Below are 26,375 nucleotides of genomic sequence, written 5' to 3' on the forward strand. Positions count from 1 at the left end.
ACCCACCTTTGCTCATCCATTAATGTTGAGCACATGCTTTCTAGGGTACTTATAGGGAAAACTCTTGATGTTCACTTGATCAAGTGGAAGCTAAGACTCTTATGGAAGAATGAGGTGAAAAATACCTTTTACCTTGATCACTTCGGCAGAAAATGGTTTGCTCTCAAGTTTATTGAAGAAGATGATCTAAAACTTGTCATCAAGAATAAGTCGTGGTACGTGCATGGCCAAATCTTCCATTGTGAAAAGTGGACAACAAGCTTTAAGGATACTGATGTCATTACCAAGTTAATTGTCTGGGCACGTTTACCTCGGGTCCTGATGCAATATAAGGAGGAAAAGATTATCAAAGATATTACTCAACCCATCAGAAGAGTGATTAGAGTGGATGAAATGACGTTGGGGTTAAATGGCCTATTTATAAAGGTTTTATTAGAGGTGGATTTGCGTTTTCCCTCAAACGAGTGCTCATTGTCAACCATGAAGAGGATTATCCAATCCTAATTAGCTATGAAAAAATCTTTGAGGTTTGTTTCTATTGCGAATGAAAAAGAGTTGAAGGACATGTGTGTCCGGAAATGGAAGCGGACGACGGCTATTTTATGATTGATAAAGTTTTTTAGGATAAGCCTTATGTCTACCTGGAGGATGTGATTATGAATGAGGATGTTAAAGCCTGCTTACAAAAGGATGTGATGCTTTGTTTTCCAAATACTACAACTGTTAATGAGGAGTTTACTGAAAATGAAGAATTGGGACAGCGAATGGAGGATGGGGGCTCGGATGAGGAGGGATGGACTACGATGACTCCAAGGTGAAGGCGAAAGGGGGAAAGAAAAAGTCGGGTGAAAGTTCTAAGGAAGATAGATCGTATAAGGAAGTGGTGGCTAGCCCGAAGCTAAAATGGATGGCAAAGGCGAACTTGGTGCAGGACTAGAAGAGACCTGGGAAGGAGAGTGTTCAGCAAGTAAGTGTGGGGATTTTAGACTATCGGGGCATTGATAGTTTCAAGTCTCATCTAGTGGTTAAAGTTATTAATAATTGGGTATTGCCTGATTGTGCTATGTTTGATGATCTGTCTGATTTAAGTCCTTGGTTTGAATCTTACTATGCTAGTGATCTTAGTTTAGGCAGAGTAAATTTCTTTTATGCCATGTGTTTTTTGAAACAAAATCAGGATGTCGTGATGTCAAATGTGAGAAGTGATGATATTGAGGTTAGGGAGAACTATGAGAGTTTTGTTGCTGTGAAGCTGGCAGCGGAAGCAACATTTGCAATTGCTAGGCCAACTGTGGGAATGTTGAGTCTGAGGAAATGAGTCCAAGAGGAGAAGGCCGATGAGGTTTGACCATTTGCGTACCTTGACGAGATAAACTGGTGAAGGGGATTGGGAATGAGAAAACCAAAGTTTAAGAGTAATTTTAATTATCTTTGTAGTTTGGCTAAATTAGACTTCTTTTGTTTTGTTGAAACTAAATCTGATGAGAAAAAGGCCCCTGTTAGTTGCTTTAGGAGGTGTTTTGATCAGTTTTTTTTATGTAACCCCGAAGGGAGATCCGGGGGAATCTATCTTTGTTGGAACTCTAGTATGATGAATGTTACTGTGCTTTCTGTTTCTTCTAGATTTGTTCATGCTTTAGTTAAGGATGTCTATTTGATTCTTTGTTACCTTTGTTTATGTCCATCCCTAGAAATCTCTACAAAAGAATATGTAGGATGAGTTATTACTTAATCCCGTTAATAAACCCTGGATGGTGCTTGGTGATTTTAATTGTATTACCAGTACTCAGGAAAAATAGGGAGGAAATCAGAGTGGAAATATCTATATGACAAATTTTGTCAATTTCTTAAACGATGTTGGCCTTATCTCTTTACAAGCTTCCGGTGTTCCTTTCACTTGGACAAATAAACACAAGGATAATACTCTTATTTTTGTGAGATTGGATAGAGTGGTTGTTAATTCCTACTGGCTTGAAATGCACCCTAACTACTCCCTCCATAATCATTCTATCCTAGGTTCAGATTATAATCCTTTTTTATTAGACACTATTGGTTCTAGGTGTAGACAACGGATGAGGACTTTCAAATTTAAGGCCATGTGGAACTTACTTCCGAAATTCAAAAGTTTTGTTAAGGGTGCATGGAGTTGCAGTGAGGGGATGTCTCCCAATGATCACTTCAGGGGCTGTTTAGGTAAGTTCTCCTTCCTTACTAAAAATTGGAATTGTGTGGTTTTTGGTTTGGTCAAAGAAAGAAACAAAAAGATTTTAAATGAGCTTAACCGAGTTCAACGGGAAATTATGTCCTTGAATGGCACTGCAAATGTTACAAATACTCTCATTGATAAAATCAATTTAGAGGCTCATATAATGAGCAATTCACTCAAGTCCATAAGGAGGAAGAGGTAATGTGTGCTCAAAAAGCTAAAGTCAACTGGCTTAAGTATGGAGATAAAAATATAAGATTCTTTCAACTGAGTGCCACGATAAGGAAGAAGCGTAATGAAATAAATAGGATTAGGGATGGTAATGGCCTTTGGTGGACTAGAGGAGAGGGCATGGAACAAATCTTTGTGCATGAATTTAAGATGATGTTCACTAGAGGTCACAATCTTACCACTGACCAGCTTAGCTTGGTTTCTCAAGTTATTGATCTGTGTTTCTCAAAGCCCCGAGGCCAAATGGTATTCATGCTAGCTTTTATCATGAGTGTTGGGAGCTAGTAGAACCCTGAGTATGCAACATGCTAAAAAATTTATTTATAAATAATACTAGTCTTAAGCTTATCAACCATACAAACATTGCTTTAATCCCGAAAGTGGAGAACCCATAGATGGTTAATAATTATCACCCAATAAGTCTTTATAATGCTAGTTACAAAATTATCACAAAATTTATGATTTCCAGGTTGAAGTCCCTTCTTCATTATGTATCTCACAAAACCAGGGGCTTTTGCGCCAGGGAGATGTATACAGGATAATATTCTCATTGCTCATGAATTGTTTACAAGTTTTAACAGGAAGAAGGGCAGGACGAGAGATTTAGCTATTAAACTTGATTTGGAAAAGCCTTATGATATGCTTAATTGGGAGTATATCAAGTGTGTTTTGGAAAGGTTTGGTTTATGTCAAAAGTGGATCATTTTAGTTATGGAATGTATTACTTCTACATTGTTCTTAGTTAATATTAATGGTGAATCCCATGGATATTTCAATGCAAGTAGGGTATTAGACAAGGTGACCCTCTATCTCCCTATATTTTCATTATTTGCATGGAACCTTTAATTAGAAGCTTAAATGAGTTAGCAATTACCCCAAAGTCCCATATTGGTTTGCTCATCTCCCTTTTTGGCTATAGAGTAGGGGTGGGCACGGGCCGGGCTGGGCCCATTTTTGGAGGGATCTAACCGAACCTGGATGCAAAGGAAACGGGTCGGGCCGAGCCTGTGATAACAAATTCTTATATAGGAACAGAACCTTACCCGACCCGGTTGAAACAGGCCGATTCGGGCCGGGTCCATGGGTTCTTTGTTTGTTTTTTTTTTCCCGAAACCTTCACCTTCCTCGACGTCTCCGCCTCCCTCCGCCAAGGCCACATCGTCCATCAGAGTTGAAACGACCACGCTATCCCCAAAAGACCATGTTTTATGAGCTCCAATCTACAATGGCGTAGAGAGCCTAGCCCTGATCCATCATAACCATCAGCAGCAGCCCTCAAGCATTTTTCTGATTCAGACAACAAAGGGAAATGCTTCATCAACAGAGCCTGCTGCAACTGCAGGTACCTAATTCTTAACATCAGTGTTCTTCCTCTTGAAGATCATAGAAACTCCTTTAGGAAATATAGAATTTTCACAGTAGCATAGAATGAAGGTGCACCTGTGTTAGTTTGTAAAAAGTGGAGCTCAGGTTACCAAACAGAAACTACAGTTGGAATTTTCACAGTAGCATAGAATTTTCACTTCTGCAATTACCAAACAAAAACTACAGTTGGAATTGAGCTCAGGTTATGCACAAATTAAACCAAACAGAAAATAAAATACTGGAAGAGAAACAGAGCTTCCTCTGCAACTTTCGATCTTACATCGCATAGATTGCACAGCCGTCGTCCATCTTTCCATTTCTACCTTCGAAACCCTAAGGTCGCAGCTCTCTCTCAAACCCTTTCAACTTTTGGCCCCTATTTCTCTGCACACCTGTCGCTCTGTGAGCTCAGATTGGAAATACAGAACCCACCTCCATCAAACCTGTAACCCCCACACCTTGGAGCTGGGAAATTAAAACCCAGATAGTGAGGCTGGAGTGAGCACTGTGAGGTGAGGGCAAGACGATTGAGAGTTGGAGTGGAGCGAGTCGAGGGATAGGCGATGGAGTGGAGGGAGTCCGGGGAGAGGCAAGGTTGTCCAGGAAGTCCAGCGAAGGGCGATGGAGTCGAAAGAGAGGCGATTGAGTGATTCTGGAACCTGGAGGAATTGGCTAGGGTTAATCTTGAAACTAACGGTTGAGATTGGATGATAACTTATCACCCAATCTGGGCCGTTCATTATAATTAGAAACGGGTCGCTCTGGGTACCCGTTTTCTACACTTATGGAACCGGCACGAACCTAAAGTTTCAAAGGCCTAGCCTGACCCGAACCTAAAGTTTCAAAGGCCTGGCCCGGCTCACCCTGTTTCTCTTTCTAAAAATTAGGAACCGGCCCGTACCCGCATTACCCGCCCCGACCCGAGGTTCCTATACCCATTTGCCCACCCTTATTATAGAGTCTTAAATTTAATCTTTGTAGATGACTGTCTTATTTTTGCAAAAGCAACTACGAAGAGTGCTAGGAAAATTTTGGAGGTGTTAAATACGTTTGCAAATGCTTCAGGGCAACAAATAAATTTTAATAAATCTTCCCTTTATTTCTCTTCAAATACAAATAACAAGGCTAAAAATGATATAGTTACTATTCTCAAAATCCAGCATAAACTACTATTGGAAAATATCTCGGCATTCATAATATTGTGTTATGGAATGACATTATGAATGGTAATGAGCTGATTAGGAGGGTTAAGAAAAAATTGGCAAGTTGGAAAGCAAATACTTTGTCCAAAGCTGGAAGACTCACTCTGATCTAAGCAAATAGGTATGCCAAATCACATTATGTCTTACTTTAAGTGTCCCCATAAACTAACTAGTCAATTGAATAAAGACTGTAGACAGTATTTTTGTGGTGATGCCAATAAATGTAATCAGTGAGTTGGAAGAATGTTTGTAGACCTAAACAGGCTGAAGATTTAGGCATCAAGAACATTGAACATTTCAACAGGGCTTGTCTTGTTAAGTTGGGATGGAAAGTTCTGTTTGATAAGGATAGTTGGTGGGCAAATATAATTAGAAGGAAATATCTCATAATTGATTCCTTTATGGAAACTAAAGCTAAGCAAAACCATTCAACTGCTTAGAAAGGCATTCTAGGTTCCAGGGATATAATCTCCAAAGGTATGAGGTGGGTAGTCGATGATGGCAGGGACATCTTGTTCTGGACTCATAACTGGGTTTTTCCTTACCCCCTTATTTCACCTCATACCAGCAAACCAATCTCAACATATTCAATAGGATACAAAGGTGGCTGAGTTTGTCGTTGAATGACAGTGGGATATGAACAAACTTAAGTCAGATAATGGATAGTGACATTGTTAGCAGAATCTGTGACATCCCTATCCCTCTCGCTAGCCCAAGGGACATTGTTGTTTGGGGCCCAAGTAACAATGACAAGTTCTCGGTTAAATCTGCAACTTGGCTCCAAATGGAGGACTTGGGTTCCTCTTCAGTGCAAAAACTTCTGAATAAGATCTAGAAGCAAGTAGTACATCCAAAGATTAAGCTATTCACCTGGAGTCTCATTAAGGATAAATTACAAACTAGAAAGAGACTTAGCAAGCTTATAACAAACTTAGATAGCCAATGTATGTTGTGTAATAGCCATGAGGAGGGTTAGGATCACCTTTTTCTGCATTGCTCGTATGCGAAACAGGTATGGAGCTGCTCAAATGATGCTTTATTATCAAATATTGACAATAACCTCAAGGTGAGTGAATGGTTGGGTGACTTACCACACAACGATAAGAATATAATGAGTAGTTTAAGTAAAGCTTTAGTAATTTGCTAGCAAATTTGGAATGACAGAAATGCCAGCATTTTCACGAATGACAAGCCCCTTCATTACATATCTTTTCCTCACGCCATGAATATGGTTAATGATTACTTCAAGGAGAATTCAGGTCACGTTGACGAAGCAGAAGTAGTTGCTGAAAGAAATTTGATTAAGTGGCAATGCCCAATGTCCCCTTACGTTAAAGTTAACTTTGATGGCTCGGTTTCAAACTATGTGGCAGCATGAGGATTCGTTGTTAGAAACTGGGAGAGCAAACTTATTCTTGCGGGGGCAATGTACTTGGGTTCTATGACCATCAATGTTGCTAAGGCTCTATCTTTACGGGAAACGTTGATCTGGGCTAGGACGAGGAACTTGAATTACGTGGTTGTGGAGGGTGACTCAAAGCTTGTCATTGATGTAGTCTGTGGTGCTTGTGATGTTCCTTGGAACTTAAGATCCATCATTGAAGACATTAGGTGGTGCGATACAAATTTCCATGATATCAAGTGGAGGCATATCTTTAGGAAAGTAAATTTTGTTACGGATGCAATAGTGTCTGTCGGGCTTAAGAGAAATGAGGTTTGTATTTGGGATGCTTGTCTCCCAATGGAAGTTAATATGGCTTTTCTTTTCAATTGTAATGGCACTAGTTGTGTAAAGGGTTCTTATCTTTAATACATTCCTTTTTCTATCAAATTTAAAAAAATAAATAAATAAATCTCACGTTGTCTCAATCTGCTGAACTGAAACGACGTCGTAAACGGGCCAATTTACCTTTGGCTCCACTTCTTCTCATTCAGCTCGCGAACCAGTGCTACCAACCTCCAACCTCCAACCTCCATAGAGAAAGAGAAGGGAAAGTACGTTTGAATTGTTCGGCCCGATCGGGTGCTGCGCAAGGGGACACGTGGAAGAAATCGGTCGGTGCATAGGTGTGAGAAGTCAAAAGTCAAAGGCTTGACTGAGAGAGATGCCGGAGGAGGATTTGGTGGACATAAAGTTCCGGCTGTACGACGGCACCGATATCGGGCCGTTCAGCTACTCATCAGCCTCCACCGTCGATATGCTCAAGCAGAGGGTCGTCTCCGATTGGCCCAGAGGTTTTCTCTTTGCCACTTGTTTCTTACATCTTAATTTCCATGTTATTTTGTTCGCTATGAAGTTTCTTCGATTTAATTGGGTTCATAAAATTTGGAATTTCTGTGTGGATTTGGGTTTGGAATTCCGTTTATCTCAATCTGGGTTTGAAATTTCAGTTCTTGGCAATCTGAATTTTAGCAGATTTTGATAGAATCTGTCCAATTGAATCTTGAGCTAGATTTCTTAATAATTAGATGAAATCTCAACAATTTTAATTTGAGAAATCAGAATTTTGGTAGAAGTTGTGGATTCAGTCACAAATTTGTAATTGGCTCCTTTTTTCATATGATTTTCACTGTTTTCCAGCTTTGTTTTGATTTTCTTGGAATGCCCTTTTGATTGTTTGGTAGGCAAGACTATGACGCCGAAGACGGCGAATGAAGTGAAACTGATGAGTTTTGGCAAGATTTTGGAGAACAACAAGACAGTGGGTCAGTGTAAATTACCTTTGGCTGATATTGGTGGGGGAATTATCATAATGCTTGTTGTTGTACAGCAAGCTATTGAAAAAGCTAAAACAGGTAATGTTTCCGTTATGAACTTAATCTCGGAAAATTACATTACTCGTGGCTTGTGAAAACTCCATCAATTTGATTTCAATAAAGAACTCTATGTTGGAAAATTATATGCTTCTGGTCATTTTGATAACCTATGTTTAGGTGGAAGTTCCGTTTATAGACGAAAAGTGAATTCTAGTTTGGGTAGATTGGGTACTGGATTGATAAATGCAGCCTTTATACCTAGAGAAGTTAATTGTAATTTCCTCTTGAAACTTTTCAACCATTGTTGAACAATCAACTAGGAAAATATTTAAGTTAAAATTGGGACAAAAAGTTAATGCGGATTTGGTCATTAGCATTCGGTGTGAACCTATGCGAAGGTTTTACTTTCTTTCTTCTACTCCGTAAGAAGATATATCTTCAGTGTTGTTAGTGACGTGAGGATAGTATAGCATCCTTACTGGTTACTGCTATGGTATTACAGCAGTTTGAGTTTAAAGCAAATTAATGTAGACAACAGTCGATGGAAGATAGCCATTTTGATTATGGCCTTATTTCTTCCGGAAGAACAATTAATGTCCCAAGAATAAAGAGATGCATATAGTATAGCATCCATACTGGTTACTGCTATCACCGTGTTCATTCTTCTTCATTTTTACTAATCCTGAGTATAAAGAATAACTAATCAGGAACATCATGTTGGGATTAATTAAGTTCTGTTGCATTCGTATAATGATTTTCTAAGCATGAGGTTTCTAATAAAAATATCATCGCCATTTTCTGAACAGAAAAGAAGATTGATGATCGGCCCCGGAAAGTTGTCTGTTCATGTTCCATATTGTGAAAAAACTGTTTAGAGGTTGGGATCTGGTGACCTGGGTATCAATCCTTTGGCTACAGAAACCATCTCAGGTCATACATTTGTTCATTGACGTGTCCATGTTGTGATGTGTGTACAGAAAACCATGTTGTTGGTGATTTCAGTAGTTTCAAGGTTCGTGTTCTACCACACGGGTTGCTCGCTTTTCTTGTTTCCACTTTGGTTCTTGCCTTGTTCCTCTGCCTGTCTGTATGTAAGTTGCTTGAATGATTGTAGCAGTAATGAAAATCTGTATATACCTTGTTAATGCAAAAGACAACATTTAAACTACAGGTAGAAATGCTTTGCTTATTTTGGATGTTCTTTTATTCGGTTACTTATTAGACAAGGACATAGAGAGAAACAGAACAGTTAGTAGACTTCCCACCTCCCCGAGCTTGTTATCTCCACACTTTGGTGTGCTTGCATTGCGAAAAAGTTTTTCTCGCAGGAAGAGCACCAAGGTTGTGTTAAGGAGCGGGAGGACAGATCACTCATCAACCGCCCCACGGATGAAGTATTGGCGCCCTTGAGGACGGCCTACCTTTCTCAGAATAGTGAGGCGAATACGGTTGAGACATATTTTGGAAGAGCTGAAACTGAAATCCAGTGGGAATAAGTTCAAGACTGGCGCGGATGCTAATTTGCTTCCCAATGAGATCACAGGCTATGCGCAGCACTGGAATTTTGGCAAAGCGGCTGAGCTTCAGTGGAAGACAATGGTGGAGTATGTGCTGTCAAAGCAAGGCAAGTTCAGAAACAGCTTGGCCGTATGCGATGTCAACTCCAAATTCGTGGACAAGGCAAGGCCTCCGTCGAGGTGTCGATTGCTTTGGGACTCCTAGTGTCTGAACTGAGTGAAGAACCCTGGAAAGGAAAGGTGATCAACTTCTGTCGTTTGCCCGAGCTACAATCCATACAAGGCGGGGATGATCTTAGGTACAACTGCGAGTTTGTGAGCAGGATGAACGTAGGCGCCGTTCTTTTTTCCAAGAGGTGTTTGATTTGGCTCTCCAAGAGGCTGTGAATACTGGAATCTGAAGCCGGAGCAGATGATCGACAAGGTGTTTGTGTTTAGACACCAAGAATTTAAGCATTCGGCCCCAAATCAGGAGGCGGATTATGAGGCAATACAGAACAAGTACAAGGAGAAAGGGTACAGAGAAACAAAAACAAAATGAAACAGCGGAAAAATAACCAAAACAAAACGTGAAAAGAGAAAAATAATAGTACAGAGAAACGACTTGGTTTCTAAATCTGCCTAAAAACTCTATCTGCAGCCGCGATCGTGTTCTGGATGTCTTCCGGCGTATGTGCCAAGCTTGTAAACCCGGCCTCGAACTGGGACGGAGCAAGGTACACACCTTCCTCCAGCAGTCCCCTATGAAACTTTGCAAACTTTGCGGTGTCGCTCTTTTTCGCGTCCTGGAAGTTGTAGACAGGCCCTTCAGTGAAGAAAAACCCGAACATGCCGCTTATATATCCACCGCACATTCCATGCCCGGCTCTCTTCCCGGCATCTATGATACCTTGAACGAGTTCTCCTGTGATCTTATCCAGGTATTCGTAACTTCCTGGCTCCCTCAACCTCTTAAGGGTATGAATCCCAGCAGTCATTGCTAATGGATTTCCACTCAGGGTCCCGGCTTGGTACATCGGTCCTGCTGGTGCCACCATTTCCATAATCTCCCTCCTTCCACCGTATGCACCAACCGGCAGTCCACCACCAATGATTTTCCCGAGCGTTGTTAAATCGGGAGTAATGCCAAAATGCTCCTGTGCTCCACCGTAAGATAAACGGAATCCAGTCATCACTTCGTCAAATATGAGGAGAGCGTCATGTTCTTTGGTGAGCTTGCGTATACCATTAAGGAAATCAGATTTGGGAGTAATGAAGCCAGAGTTGCCAACAACCGGTTCGAGGATGACTCCAGCAATTTCTCCTTTGTGACTCTCAAAGAGCGCTTCCACAGCCGGCAAGTCATTGTACGGGGCGGTTAGAGTATCAAAAGTGGCTGCCTTCGGAACACCAGGCGAGTCTGGAAGTCCTAACGTGGCCACTCCACTACCAGCCTTGACAAGGAATGGATCGGCATGGCCATGGTAACAGCCCTCAAACTTAATGATCTTCTGTCGGCCAGTGTATGCACGGGCCAAGCGGAGCACACCCATGCATGCTTCTGTACCCGAGTTCACAAATCGAACCATTTCTATGCTTGGAACTGCAGCGATCACAGTTTCCGCCAGAACATTCTCTAGAAGACAAGGTGCACCAAAGCTCGTTCCTTTCTTCATCGTTTCAGCCAGAGCTGCAAGTACCTGAAGGTAAGTGTCAATCCAATATAGTTGAGCATATATTACAACCGTCTCTGCTGCTACCAGAGAGGCAGCCTAGTCAAACAGATAACGATGAAGGTTCAGCTAAACTATACTCCGGAACAAGAACAACGTGAACCGACCACAGAACTAAGAACATCAACAGAAGCAAATAAAACTGCAAGAAGAAAAATAAAACCTCATCATCTGCGTGCCCGATTATCGCAGGTCCCCACGAACCCACATAGTCAATGTACTCATTTCCATCTATGTCCCACATGTGAGAGCCCTTAACAGAATCAATCACAATAGGCTGTCCACCAACAGATTTAAAAGCCCGAACAGGGGAGTTCACACCTCCAGGCATTAACTCCTACAAAACCAAACAAAATTCGCATCAGCAAGCAATAGCAGGTACTGAAACATTCATTGTTCGACTTCAGATGCGGAAGAAAAAGTTCAAACAACACATACAAACAACAATAAGCGGAGATTGAATACGCGACTCCAAGTACATTTCCAGATCAAGGGTGCCAAAAACAAATATAATCATCCATTTTAAAACATGATCAAGATTAAAGCTTTCAGTACATTCCTGTGTAATCTCAAATCCTATTTATTCCCATATTTCTAACAAAATCCCACATCTCCAAATCATCTAAAATCCACCATTTCAAAGTTCCCAGATTCTCTACCAAGCTTTCTCACGCCCAACGGTTCACTACAAACTCCACAACCCACTCACTCAAAACCCACAACAACTATTACAAAAAGTACGCACAGATTGGGTAAAATGGTAATTCTACCTTGGCGGCATTGAAAGCCTGCTCGGACTTTTCGAGAGTGAAACTCTTCTTCTTCTCGTCGAGGGAGACGGCCATCTTGACGGTGCAGAACCGCCGGGACGATTGCGAAAACCGCGACGTGGGTCTCTGAGAAAGCTTTGGAGTCGAGCAGTAAAGCCCGACGGCTGCCCCGGGGATTGTGTTCGCCATGATTGCTCGGAAGCCCGCTCTTCGTCGAGCTGTTTCGATGAAGAAGATAAAGCGTAAGAAGAAAGTAAGACCAGGACCTTAGACTACGGATTACATAGGAGATGAAAGCCATGCGGGTCGGGTTGGTTTTTCGGTTTGTTCAAGGTCAACTTTACTTGGGCTCATTCCGAGCCGGCTGACGTGGCCCGAAACCCAACTACTACCTTTTTATTGGGTTTGGTGAGAATTGGAGGTCAGTGAAATGGAAAGTCTTAAGTCCAAAAAGTTAATCAGAAATAAAATGAGTTGCTTCAAAATTAAAATTGAAACAGCCAGCACGGTAAAGCGGTATTCTGTTCCACTTATAAGTTAGAGGTTTTAGATTTAAATTTTGTGGGATGGAGAGTTCAATATTACGTTATTATGGCTGGCTGCTAGCCCATTGAATGACATACCCCCAACTCCCTTAGTGTAAAATATCAGTGCCCATAAGCTACACATGTATTGAGCAGTTTAGAGAAAATCAAAGGTTACAAGGGAGTCATGCAGTGTCGTTTCTTAAATAATAGTACAGATAGATAGATATAGATATTAGATTATTTATGATTTTCACACTTACAACGCCTTTAAAATTACACTTTATCAAATATTTTATTACTTTATTTCACAGTTGATTAATCTTAGATCATAACAAAAACAGTTATTTTAAAAAAAAACACATTAAATACCAAACTAACCCTCGGTCTTTGAATAAAAGCATCTCGTATAGTAAGTTCGCCAAAATTTGGATTGTACAGGTCTTGTTGCGTCGAAGTTGATTTTAAAGCAAAGCCCAAAAATGGTTGGCACTTTTGTAAAATCAACGGTGGGTGCAGTGGAATAAATGAAATAAAACACAAAATTTACGAGGTTCCTCTACAGTCAGTGTGACTGGAGTACGTCCTCGGGGTCAGCAGTGGTGCTTTCATTATAATCTGAAATAATAAGAGTACAAAGATAACTTTCTTTATTATTTCATCTCCTCTTCCTCTCTTTTCTCTCTTCCTCTTCCTTCCTATCTTTTCTTTCTTTCTTTTCCTTCCTTTCTCTCCCGTGAACCACATCACTTCATCTCCTCTTCTTCCTTTATATAAACAAAAGAAAGAACTATTCACTTTACAAATTTTCCACAAATGAATAGTGAAAATACTGTGCTAGTAACAAACTATTCATGTGGGCCATCCACATATTATTCACAACACTCCATCTTGGATGGCCACAAGTCTTTGATTAACTCTTTAAAATCTTGATTTGTTTTGAATGCTCCCCCTGATGAGTATCTCCCCCTGATTTCAAATCATTTAGGATGATCGTTGATCAGTCTCTTAGTAAGAAGAGTTGCCGAAAGAGGTGCTTTACTTGTTGTTAACTTTCCATAGGTTTGTTCTTGAACTGGGCTGGAGGGCTTTCTGCTAGACTTGCTTCAAAAGTTTGAATTTACTCCTTTTATCTGGAGCGGAATTTGATTCAAGGGTGGTGGACACTTGATCTTGAATCGGACTTGTGATTTCTTCAAGGACTTCGAGGCTTGATCTTGAATGAAATTGGACCATGAAGAGCTTTACGTGACAAGAGATCTTCGACTTTGTTTGGGATGAATCAGCACATGTTTGTTACGCTTATCTCCACATGCTTCAATGTATCATTTTCACTTACCTTACTTGCTCTCCTTGCTTAAGTAGTATTTTCCTTGGTTTTTCCCCCATGCATGTATGGCATATTCTCCTGCAGTATTTGCCCTCTGATGCAGGAGTGGAATGCAACCCTTGCATTTGGATGGTTCATCACTTCTTGGTGACTGGAAACCTAGCTCTAACAACAGTTGAAGATGACTACTCGAGAGCTAGGTAAGCAATCAGGAAAGGTTCCAAGCAGTCGGTTAGTTTGAGTGGAGGTTCCAACATATTGCTTTCTTTATCCTTATCTTTGCAGGTAAGAACAAGGACAAAGGAAAAGACAGAGAGATTGCATGACATGAGATACTTTTGCTCTCGTCCCTGAAGATATAAGATAATCTTGCTCTGGTGTGACTTGTTTGAAGAGGTATTCTCGAAGAGGAAGAAAACTGAGTATTTCAAGATGCTTTGTTGAAGATGCATTCTCGGAGATGAAGAAGAGTTAGATATTTTTGCAGGTCTGCCTTGTTATGAAGAACGGAGGTCGAAATATATATAGATTTCTCAATAGCAAGTAGTGGTGTTGTGCCTTTACTCTTGTCAGCAACTGTGGTGTAATTAGAACAGTAAGATTTACGCGTTTTCAACTTTGTCAGAGATCTTTGACAAAGTTGCACGTGATATCCAAAAAGCTGAGATTGTGTCTGAAAAATGCCAACGAACTTTATTCAGGAAAATCTGGATTTTGAAATTTGGAGAGCGATGCCTCTTCGATCTCTGAACGAGTGGCTCTGTTGCCTCTGCTTTTATAGAGACATCAATTGTGTTCAAGAGTATCTAAAGAAAGTTGCTACCTGTAGAAATTTTCCCCTACTTGCACTTCATAAATTTTACTTGACCTCATTTTTCCTTCATCATTTCTGAAAATGACTTGTCCATCTAACATTTGCTTAAATTTGAGTCTTAGGAGTGATACAGACGAACATATGGCGCCTGTCCTTCTTATCTTCTAATGGTCCTCTTACGATTAGGGACTCTGTGATGAAGAATAACATAACCGCTACTGTGGTAGCTAGGAATCTTTTCACTCCAAAGGATAACAGAATCCTTTCAAAACGGTCGGATGAGTTGGTCGTTCAAGACTCCTTGGCTCTCAATGTTCAGTGTGCGGGCCCTGTATCCAATATGGGCCAACGCCTACTTGCTCAAACTCGCCAAGTTGAATCATTGATGGCTGAGGTGGCAAGTCTTAAACAAAAGATCAGATGGCTCAAGCACGAGAATAGAGTGTTACACGTGCTTGCAAATAATTACTCTACGAGCAAGAAAAGAAAGCTCGACCAGCTGCAAGAATCTGAAAGTCGGATTCAAAGTGATCACCAGAGGTTTGTTGCTAGATTCCGAAAGCAACTGATGCCTTCCCCTTTTGGTGTTTTGCCAAGTACTGGGGTACCACATGATCAATCTCCAGTGCCTCTCCCTTCTGGGGTACTTCCGAATACTGAAGCTTCACATGAGCAACCTTTGTAAAAGCTCCATCCTGTTTGTTTGTTTTAACTCATGTGTATGTACATATCTGTAATTTCTCGAAGATATTAATAGATAAGCTTTATTTCATTCAATGTATCGTGCTAAATACAATAAAACATATACTTCACTAAGATGTGGTACTTCTGGACCAAATATCCATTTATCTTTACCCTCACGAAGATAAATGATCTTTCTTAGTGTCTACATCATTTGAGTATTCAACTCATAATTTTCAATCCATATGGTTCTTTAACATCATGGATAAGATTCGTGTTGGTAGATTGTTCGATCTGCAGCTCGAGACAATATTTCTCTCAACACTTTATAATCTTTCTTGACTCTTCAGGAGTCCCAATTTAATATCATCAACTCTTCAGGAGTTCTAATTTAAAGTCATTGACTCTTGCAAAAGATTTTAGTATGTTGCAACAATATCATAATGATAGTACTCACTAAGGCAATTTATACCATCCATTGGTATTGAGTACATAATTTATGCTTTACCCTTTGGGGGCTTACTTTAAGCAATTTGAATCCTTCAAGGATTTTCTACACTTCATGACACATTTTCCTTTGAAATTTATACAGAGCAATTTGCTCCCATGTATCCTTGAGGGATTTACTTATGGAGATATAATGTGGGCGACTTACATTCCTTCGTATATAATTCTCCACTCATATGAATTTATTTACAAGAGTATAATTTCAGGTTTCAATACCTTGTGTCATATCATGTGAGTGTATTTCACTGTATTATAAATGCCCAATGTAACCTCCTTGGTTCAACATCTTTTGGCTATTTGTATTATATTCAAATATATAGGTCTATTTTTTCACGTTCTTACAAAATTGTAATGGAATTGCCTTTCTCCATTTTTGGCCAATAATTTTGTTGACGAAAAAGAACGAGACTCAATATCAACACAGCTCATTGATGAATCTAGTAGCTACTTATAAAAACCAAAATTACCATTGGTTATCATCAATCCGTGATCCCATATTCTCATATGCATGCGCATGCATAAAAACTTTTCATTTCTTTTGGATATCCATTGTCTGTTCAAGGGCATTACACTATCTCTTCCAGGATAGTCATAATTTAAATAATGCGGATCATAACCTCTTCTTGAGTGTTATAGAGCTTGGATTTTAATCTCCACTTCCAGGAGTTGAGTCATTTAGAACCTATACGTCACTCATGCTTCATGCATGAGACATCAATATTCCCATGTCCGCGGATTGTCCTTTCTAGGACGTGTATCCATGCGGTAACTATCATGTTTCTGGCATGCAATAGTTATGCTTCGGGAATGCAATAGTTCAGTAGTGCCATATTCTTCTTCTTTCAAATAACTAAACCTTTTGAGTCTAAAAGTCTGCCACTCTTCAGGCGTGCAACAGATAAATCATTTACTGTCCCATTATTTTGTCCAACAGGGACATCAATTCTTATAAGCACATTTGCAGCAAGTATATATGATTTCATCACTTTCGTTGCATCATTCAATTATTCCTATTTCATTTTCTCATTATTTGCTTCGTGAATCAAAATAAGACAAATTCTCTTCGTTCTTCTGGAACGGTATTTTCTTATCATTCTTCTGGAATGATATTTTCTCATTATTCTTCTGGAATGATGTTATTTTCTCCCTCTAATGGCGGAAAAATTGTCTTATCAAAATGATAGTCCGCAAACCACGCGGTAAACATATACCCAGTCAAGGATTCCAAATATCGAATGATAGATGGTGTTCAACATCAATGCCTAATCTGCGATGATGCCTCATTTCAGTACGTTGTGGCAGTCTTACAAGCACATAGACAACACAACCAAAAACTCGTAAAAGTATATTGCTTGACTGGTTCCCAAACACGAGTTGTACTGAGAAGTATTGATGGTTGGTAACATGTCTCAACCGAATTAATAATGCATCATGTAAAGTTTACATGTCCCCATGTAGAAAACTGACAATTTCGTTTTCATGAGCAGAGCGTTGGTAATCAATTTCACCCATTTAATGAATGCTTCTGCTAAACCATTTTGAGTATGGACATGAGGAACTTCCGGTCCTTATTTAATAGTTTGTGAACTGAGACTCTTATGTCCTTTATTACGATTAAGTTGAGGCATTATGGCACTTCAACTTACGGTACTCATCTAGGAACTTCATGTCCTAATCTTCAGGATCAATGGACTTCATACCTGATCCTTTTGCGTGATGGAACTTCAGGTCCAATCATTTTATATGATGAGGATCAAGAAACTGCAGGTTCTGATCTGATCAATGAACTTTAGGTCCTATATATACTCATTGTAACAAAAGATAAGTACAATAAATAAATTAAAGCAATAGGGCGGTAATTCCAGCCATAATGAATAAATTGCATTTAGTAAATAAAGCTTGTGACAAGGGCTTTAATTCAGCACCATCAAAACTTAAAGCAATAGGTGGTAAAACCGTCCATGGTAAATAAATTGCTTTAAAGTAAATAAAGCTTGTGACAATGGCTTTAATTCAGCACCATTCACATAAATATCAAAGCTTTAAAGCAAATGGTAATAATTCTACCCACTGTAAATAAATTGATTTAAATAAATAGAACTTGTGACATGGACTTTAAACCAACACCATGCACATAAATATGCCAAAACAGAAAATGCAATGATTAAGTCCTCATCTTTTGCTCTTTCTTTTTCTTGGTCTGCCACTTCTTTTGTTTGATTCCTTTTATTTTTATTTTTATTTCACAGTTCAAAGTCATTTTAGTTATCCAGGAAATAATAGTAACACTAAGTTCCAATTGGTGTTCCTCCTCCGGTGAGTTTCGAAAAAGTCGAAACGGTTCCCATAAGTTTTGGAGTCAAGAGTGTTTGTAACTTATGAGAAAATCAAACCGTTAGATTTAGTTCATATTTTAGTATGATATGGATAAGAGGATACCAAACAACTTTCGTGAAGAAACAATTTCGATCTGAGCTACCAAAATGGAGTTTTGGTACTCATAAGGTGGCTGTCCAGTTTTCTGCGGAAATTGGTAACTGGTTTGGTATTTCAGGCATCTGGGACGATCACACCGTTAAAGTTTTCTGAAATTTTGATATGTTGTAGATACTGAGCAGACGAACAACTTTCAAAAAGAAAGTATTTCAATCAGAGGTCTGCAAGTTGGAGTTCCAAGGCTGTTTACATGGCTGTCAAATTCTCTATGAATTTTGAGTCTGTACTCTTTTGCTTTTGCAAAGGATGATATACAGTCATACAACAATATATATAGTTGCTTCAAGAAAATCAATTGTATTGAGATTTGAAGATGAAATGAAATTTTTTTCTTATCTGTGAGATTCCAACTGAAGGAGGTGAACAAGATTTGTGGCGTTGTGCTTTCCACTGACATGAGAGCTTCTCGTGCTGATAACGTGTTGTAAAATCGACGGTGGGTGCAGTGGAATAAATGAAACAAAACACAAAATTTACGAGGTTCCTCTACAGTCATTGTGACTGGAGTACGTTCTCGGGGCAGCAGTGGTGCTTTCATTATAATCTGAAATACTAAGAGTACAAAGATAACTCTCTCTATTATCTCTTCTCCTCTTCCTCTCTTTTCTCTCTTCCTTTTCCTTCCTATCTTTTCTTTCTTTCTTTTCCTTCCTTTCTCTCCCGTGAACCACATCACTTCATCTTCTCTTCTTCCTTTATATAAACAAAAGAAAGCACTATTCACTTTACAATTTTCCACAAATGAATAGTGAAAATACTGTGCTAGTAACAATCTATTCATGTGGGCCATCCACATATTATTCACAACAGGCACACTATTTTATAATATTAGTGTGGGAATTAACATTAAAATGTGAGGTAACAGAAGATAGAGATGGGCACGGTGCAGTTCGGTGTGGTTTCACCCCTAAAGCAAAACCGAAAAATATCAACGGTTCGGTTCGATGCGGTTCCACTTAAATTTATTACTAGAACCTTACAGTTCGGTCTACACCTGTTCCGACTCCCAGTTTACGGTTCCGAATACTAAATTATTTGAACACCAAATCATCATGCATTCAAATACATCTTCTAAAATTGATTATATAAAGTTGCATACAACACATTTTTTAATGTAAATGTCTTTGGTAGTTGCACCAAGTCAACAAAAAGAGAAAATTAATCAAATCAAACAACTTATTCTAGAGAGCAAGCAGAATCAAACAACTTATTTCAAATCAACGAAAACATACATGTCTAAGCAAAAACATACATGCCTAAGCAGTTTGAATGTTCATGCAATGCAATAAAAAAAGGTGGCAGGGAACTATAAGGCTCTATTTGGATGGACAATTTGGAAAAAAAAAAGAAAAAAAAAAGGGATTTGGATGTGCTTGAAGTGGAATCCATGGAAAACAAGAAAGCCTAAGCAACTGAAAAATCGATATGTTATCTTGTCTTTAATAATTATCCAAAAATCGAAATGCTACCTTGCCTTGTACTCTGCTAGACCTTCAGTTCCTCCAATGATAATACCGGTTGCAGTAACCTTATTGTTCTCCCTTAGATGACCACCTATCTTCAAATCTATTACCTTTGTAGCCGCTGGAATTTGACAGAGCTAAAAAAAAAAAAAAAAAGGAAAACAAGGAAAAACAAGAGGAAGTCAGTGATAACATGGCAACATCACAAAACCTCCTATTTAGCGGCAGAGACGTCAAGAAAGCAATTCGAAAGAAAATACGAGCCCATGCCATTGATAAGTTGCACTTACAAAGTCAATTATCTGTCAGCAAGCTCAAGTAGAAGTAGGTCTAACATTATCCCACTTGGTTAGTTGGTTCATGTTCGTCAAATGCATCAAATTCTTTTCTGGCTTGTCAAGATATTACTAATTTTCAACATAGAAGACATCAACTAAGGGAACAATAGCTAACATATTTGAGACAGAGGGGAAGATACAAGGAGAGAAGCATTAACGAGGAGCAATTACCACTCTACAAAAGCGTCATATTCCAATTCATTTGATGAAAAAAGATTACACATTACAAGCAGAGAGCATCAACAGTTCACAACCAGAATACCAAAAATGTAGAATCTTGGCCTAAATAGTCACATAGAAAGCTAGCAAAAGAAGCTACCATTACTATAGACAAAGAATCCACATCTTAAATAGCAGTAACACGAATGGCATCACAACACTCATTTCCAAATGCCCTAACATCGTCAACAAACATTAGCTCATAGGATACGACATCAGCATTCAGTAGCATAGGTTACACATTCACATGTGGGCATGTAAGAGAAAAAATCTCTATATTGGGCTGCAAATCGCAAACTCGATTAACCATAAACCAGCATATGCACAGATGACCCAGAAACGCACAGATGACCCAGAAGCACACATCTTTGCAATTTCACCAAGTATTTTAAGCATGTACGGTTAGATATAGATAGAGAAAATACCAAGGAATGAGGACGAAGGATGAAGTGTCGTGAGCTGTCACGAATGAGGGATGATGAGGGCTGTCGCAGTTGAGGATGAGAGGTCGTGAGTGGGGATCGTCGATCGGCTATGTGAAATGGGGGAATCATGAATCGGGTGTGTGTGCAGCCATGTGAGTTAGTGAAAGTGAATCCTAATTGGGATGGGATCCTTTGCTTTGCAATTTGGGCAATTTGGTACAACCTATTATACCATGACATGTGTGTATATATATAATTTATTTATTTATTATTAATAAAATGGTTCAATTTCGACCGGTTCTTAATCATTTGAAATTAGAACCAGAACCGATTTGAATGGTCCAGTTCGATTTTTCACTCAAAGTTGACTTTTCCGGTCAACACGCTTTTTTCGGTTTTTTTCATACGGTTCGATGCGGTTTTGCGGTTTTTATGCCCACCTATGATGCATGGATACTTCTGTTTGGTCCCGTATCTCGTATCCAATACTTGATCGGATACAATACTTGCCTGATACTATCGAATACTTGTCCGACACGTATCCTGGTTGATGGACAAGAATTTGACATGATGGATACGCGTATCCAACATTTAGGATACACTTAAAATCCAACATTTAGGATACATTTACACTTTGAAAAAAGGTAATGAGGAGGAGAAAATTAATAGGAGACATCTATAATTAAAAGTTGTTGAATACAAAGAGCTTCCCTCTAATTAAAATCATGAATACGACTTTCACACTTCTTCTACTGTATAAAGAGAATTAGATTTCGAAGTTTTCTTCTCTAACAACTCAAATGTACTTGAATTTGAATGATGAATTATGTTTTAAAATGTATATTTTTGTTGCTATATACATTTTTATTTGTTGTATCCATAACGTATTGTATCTTAATTTTTAGAAATTTTTCGTATCATCGTGTCATGTTGTATCGTATTGCCGTATCCGTATCCATGCTTCAAAGATGCCCACCCCTATTAGAAGATACATAAAAAGCCACACCTTGAGAGAATCTTCTTGGCATTTCTCAAGTAAAATACCGAGACAAACCAATCAGAAAGCAAAGATTCAAAAGCATCAGCAATAAAATCTCGTTTGCCAAACAATATATTCTTCAGAAACATTCCTCCTCCAATATCAACACACAACTTTCAATTTTCCCATCACATATTTCTGCCACTATACTACTATTCTTACTATATACAAAATAAACCCCAAATATTCTCCTTCCGTCCGTGACACCGCCGTGACATTTTTACCCATATCCATCTTCAGAAATCTCAGCTTTTGCCGCTCTAATCCACGATATAAAGCAAAAGCAGAGAAAGGGCAAATTGGGTATTTAGATACCAGATACTTAATCCTGCCTTGGGTGCTTTAATATATTTCTGTCTTTTTCTTGTGTTAACTATTGTAATTAGGCGACTGATTGTTTTATTACTACCATATTTAACGGCACGTGACCGAGGAGACCGAGAGCTTGTAGCTGAAAGTGTTGGCGTACTGAAACGACACCGTACCGCCGCTGACAAGGGGCTTGCCGTCGTTGACCAGGCAGTCGTTGTAGCGGAGGCGCTTGAAGATCTTGGGGTTGACGAGGCGGGCGGAGCTGAACCAGCCGCAGGCGACGTGGATGTGGGAGATGTCGCAGCCGGTGGCGCACGTGTTCATGATCTCGACGGTGTATGTGGGGATGCCACTTGGCAGCGGGGATGTGGGGCCCTGGTTTATCACTACGTCTGCCCTGCTGCACTTGTCTCCCCGAATCCTGTTTGGTTCCTCCATTGCTGTCGCTGTAAAACAGGAAAGCAGATGACATAAACATACACACTTTAATATAGAAAAGGAAAATAAAACAAAAATATATGATTAGGGTCTTTAATCATAATAAGGTTCAGATAGTGAAAGGTTACAACACTAAAATGGTCGCACAAACCAACCAACCAACCGTCTATTTGGAGAAATTCTTGAGTACAACTGCAACTTTGTATTCGATTTCTAAACGTAGTTACCTTGGTGACCTTAATGCAACGAAGTCCGCATTGCTAAATGATCTCTGTATTCGAGTCTTACACTCATTTTGGTGAACACGAATACAAGAGAGTTCGTTTAATATGTATACTGAGTGAAGAAGTGACGAGTCACTGCCGCTGGCCAAGAATCTCTCTTAACAAAAAGGGTTGGGGAAAGCATTTGTAGACAAAACACACTTTTTCTAGATGAGTCACAGGGATTATACACGAAAAGTTATAACACAGACAGATCAAACCCAAAATAGCTAATGGAGATGGGACCTATCAAAGCTTCTGCTTTCAATGTATCACCTATTCATGTTTTGCTTTTCAGCGATGTCTTTAGCTTTTTTGTGTTTGGCAATTTAGCATTCCGAAAAAAATAATGATAAAAGAGTAATGTTATTCATATTATATTTTTATATTATCTTAGGTGATATCTGATGTGGACAATTAAATCATTTAAAATTTTTGCAAAACTCAAGGAAAGAAAGGAAAAACATTCCTCGTATACCACAATCATCATTTAATTAAGAGGCATTTTTGCTCATCACCATTTAGTGTAGTATATGCTCACCACCATATTTATCACCGTTATATGAGTTTGAATATTGAGATTTGTGCTTATCCACTACACCAATCTCGAAATTCAAACTCATCTAACGGTGATAACTGGGATGGTGATGATACACCACACTAAATGGTGGTAAGCAAAAATGCTTCTTTTAATTAACTAGTTTTTCTTAATTATTAGTTTATTAAATAATGAACTAAATTTAAAAATCTTATTAATTCAAATGATGTAGTTGTTCACATCAAATGCTATCTAAGGTAGTATGAAAATATGGTACAAAAACATGATATGAATATTATTACTCATAATTTGTAGATTATATTTACAAAAACATGTTATAGAAAGATTAAATTTATAGATTAAATTTACAAATAAAATAATGTGTCATCAATCAAAACGTTAATCAAAATTTAAGTAGTACTTCAATCATCAACTATCTTATCATTTAGCTTTTAAAATTTAGCTTACATATTTTGTTTGCCTGCATTACTCTTTCAGAAAAAAGCAAAGACAATTCGTCAAGACGCTCTTTCACTTCACATAAGGGCATTTTCCATGTGTCGACATTTACTTTGCAGGAAATAGAAAAAGACAAAACGCAATTCGCATTCATTATATGCAGCAATTGACAGACAGCTATGAAAGTGAAGTAGGGCTTTATATGTACGCGAAATCATTTCCAAATTTCTATTCCCTCCTCCTCTTGTTTCTAGTAGCATAATTGAATAAATAATTGAGAATGCGTGACTTTTTTTAAAAATGATTATTTATGAATTTTTTGACAACTCGTATTTTTATCACAATATTTTGTAATATTAACACGAGAATTAATGTTACACTTTGAGGAAGTATAAAATTCTTGACGAATTTCACTTTTGAAAGAGTCTTTAATATTAACTTCATAAACTTTTTACCACCTCAGAATTTAACATAAATAATTTAAGAAACAAAAGCAACCAAGAAAATGTGAGAAACGAGAATAGATTGTGAAAATCAATTCCATTTAGCAAAATAAAAAAGAGACTCGTAAACTATGATTTGCACAGAAATGTTCTCTAATGAGTAATGATCACTAAATATATGACCGCTCATTATCAAATTCAACGATAAATAACGATGTATCACTGATGACTAGGTAATCAAAACAACGAATGTACATATAATGTTCTTCAACAGTGTGTATTTTTATGCAAAGACTTTTGATTCAAATGGGTGACACAAAAGAGGGAATGAAAAATATTGGAAGAATTGAGATCCCATATAAAAGATACCCCACATGGGAAAGCAGCAAGTATTGCCAAAGAGGGGTCAAGGACTAACGGTGCACGTTAGCATATACCCCTTAAGGGCGTGCTCTTCTGACACCTATTTCCCACTCCATCTGAACAAACAGTGACCATATATTCACTTGCGAACAAATGGGTAACGAATTCTGGTTTGTCTCAGCATCACCATTTTAGAAAAAACAAAATTACGAAAAATTCAAATTGAAATCAATCAAAAACATTTATCCACAGACCTCCATGCATTTAAATTCCCCAATAAATAAACAATTTCATGGAAAATTGAATGATCAAGAAATGATGGAAATATATTATATAAAAAAAACTAATTGAAGAAATTAAATTAATTATCACGAATTAATTAAAAATTGATCGCTTACCACGAATAAGCAGCTTGCGATGGATTGCGGTGAGTGTGGAGTTCCCAGCTTCAGACAATTCAGACTTCAAATTTCCAGCTGCAAACAAAATTCAAAAACAAAAAATCATCAATTAAAAAAAAAAATTACGTATATATATAAGGCGGAAAGTGCGAAAATAACACAGAATTGGGCAAGAAATTAATTAATTAAAATTTAAAATTCAAGAGATGACAAACACATGGACCCCTTGTGTTTGCGAAAGAGATGCCAAGAACAAACAAAAAGCAAAAACGAAAAAAAAGCAGATTAAAATATAAAGATCAAAAGCAATAATTTCCATAGGAATATGGAATCTACGCATAAAAACAAATAATGATGTGCGTTGCGTGAATCTTCGGCGGTAGGATCCAAACGACAAGTCGTCGTCCGTACACGTACCTCCGTCAAATCCAAGCGCGAGCACCAGCACGACTGCAGCCACGACTCCGAAGAGAAGCAGCGACGCCACGACCGCAACGACTGGCCGTTTCGTCATCGTGTGAGTGAGTCGAGTTGAAAACGAACTCGGTTGCGAGAGCGAGAGTACTGAGTCGACGAACGAGTTACCGAGCAAGCTTAGAAGGTCTGCAGTGAAGAAAATACACGTGAGAGGTTGAAGGAATCGATGAAATTATATCACATCAAAAATCAATCAGATAAATCAGTAAAAAATAACAATAGCCGTCGATTTAGAGAGAGAGAGAGAGAGAGAGAGAGAGAGAGAAAGATTGTGAGGGCTGAGATTTGACTTGCACAAAGTGCGAAGGACTCACGGGGAGGACGACCGAGCTAGAGAGGCTACACGGTAGGCTTTTCGTGTAGGCTCAAAACAGGCAAAACGACGGCGATTTGATGTTTGGAGCGCCAGAGCGGCCAGAGAGCTAGGTGTTTTCACAAAAGAGGAAACCGAGACTTTTCCTCTCCGAACTGTCGAGGAAAACGCTGCGTCTCGGTGCCGAATCGCTGCAGCGAGCGAGATACAATTGCGTGTGTGGGAAAATGTGGTATTTCCGGGAAAGTTTTGTGGAGCGAAATTACTGGAGCAAGAGAGAGAAAGAGAGAGAGAGAAAACAAACAGGCTGTAAACAGTGGTACAGAGAGGTACAAGGACACAGAGCGCACAAAAATGGCAGACATTGTTGGCTCTACGGAGAGAACAGCTCCAAACGCGACAGAAATGGCAGAGCGAAATCGCAAATAAATCCGATCGCATTTATTTGTTTTTTCTGCTAGTCTCGAAACCTTTACATATATAAAAATACAGAGACTGTATGTAGAGATTACTGGAACTAGACGACGTCGTACCTGGATTAGGGTTTCGAGGAGGGGGCAAGAGGAAGAAGACGAAGAGGAGGGGAATGTGGGAGGTCGTGCGTGTGATCCTCTGGGTGTTTGGTTTCGGAGCTGAGTGATTATATAGTGATTGTTAATCGAGATTAATTAATTGAGTGTTTAATTAATTAATGAGGGATTAAGGCGCACGTGGGGGAGTTAACTGTAACTAACGGGAAAAATGAATGATTAGGTAATTTATCCGGTTTAGA

At 38.9% G+C, this 26,375-nt stretch overlaps 3 protein-coding genes and 1 pseudogene across 5 annotated transcripts; 2 read left to right on the forward strand and 2 right to left on the reverse strand.

Moving 5' to 3' along the window:
• The first annotated feature begins 5,662 nt into the window (after positions 1-5,662).
• On the forward strand, positions 5,663-6,814 carry LOC126599119 (uncharacterized; annotated as a pseudogene).
• A 106-nt stretch (positions 6,815-6,920) lies between these two features.
• On the forward strand, positions 6,921-8,929 carry LOC126599291 (membrane-anchored ubiquitin-fold protein 3-like). 2 transcript variants are annotated; one of them, XM_050265648.1, is made up of 4 exons: positions 6,921-7,239; positions 7,630-7,800; positions 8,568-8,638; positions 8,739-8,929. In XM_050265648.1, the coding sequence occupies exons 1-3, from the start codon at positions 7,110-7,112 to the stop codon at positions 8,621-8,623; spliced, it is 357 nt and encodes a 118-aa protein (XP_050121605.1). In that variant the 5' UTR covers positions 6,921-7,109; the 3' UTR covers positions 8,624-8,638; positions 8,739-8,929. The 2 variants fall into 2 exon arrangements, with proteins under 2 accessions (XP_050121605.1, XP_050121604.1); XM_050265647.1 differs by having other exon boundaries at positions 6,923-7,239; positions 8,568-8,929.
• A 762-nt stretch (positions 8,930-9,691) lies between these two features.
• LOC126599275 (glutamate-1-semialdehyde 2,1-aminomutase, chloroplastic-like) lies at positions 9,692-12,020 on the reverse strand. The gene is made up of 3 exons (XM_050265628.1): positions 11,761-12,020; positions 11,154-11,327; positions 9,692-10,957 (listed from the first exon to the last, which is right to left on the reverse strand). The coding sequence occupies exons 1-3, from the start codon at positions 11,947-11,949 to the stop codon at positions 9,890-9,892; spliced, it is 1,431 nt and encodes a 476-aa protein (XP_050121585.1). The 5' UTR covers positions 11,950-12,020; the 3' UTR covers positions 9,692-9,889.
• Positions 12,021-21,628: 9,608 nt separating this feature from the next.
• On the reverse strand, positions 21,629-26,201 carry LOC126598873 (TPD1 protein homolog 1-like). 2 transcript variants are annotated; one of them, XM_050265251.1, is made up of 4 exons: positions 26,137-26,201; positions 25,231-25,416; positions 24,811-24,888; positions 21,629-22,354 (listed from the first exon to the last, which is right to left on the reverse strand). In XM_050265251.1, the coding sequence occupies exons 2-4, from the start codon at positions 25,325-25,327 to the stop codon at positions 22,011-22,013; spliced, it is 519 nt and encodes a 172-aa protein (XP_050121208.1). In that variant the 5' UTR covers positions 25,328-25,416; positions 26,137-26,201; the 3' UTR covers positions 21,629-22,010. The 2 variants fall into 2 exon arrangements, with proteins under 2 accessions (XP_050121208.1, XP_050121207.1); XM_050265250.1 differs by lacking the exon at positions 26,137-26,201 and adding an exon at positions 25,605-26,048.
• Between the last annotated feature and the right edge of the window lie 174 nt (positions 26,202-26,375).

Source organism: Malus sylvestris, chromosome 14 (assembly GCF_916048215.2).
Source record: "Malus sylvestris chromosome 14, drMalSylv7.2, whole genome shotgun sequence".
Taxonomy (NCBI): Eukaryota; Viridiplantae; Streptophyta; class Magnoliopsida; order Rosales; family Rosaceae; genus Malus; species Malus sylvestris.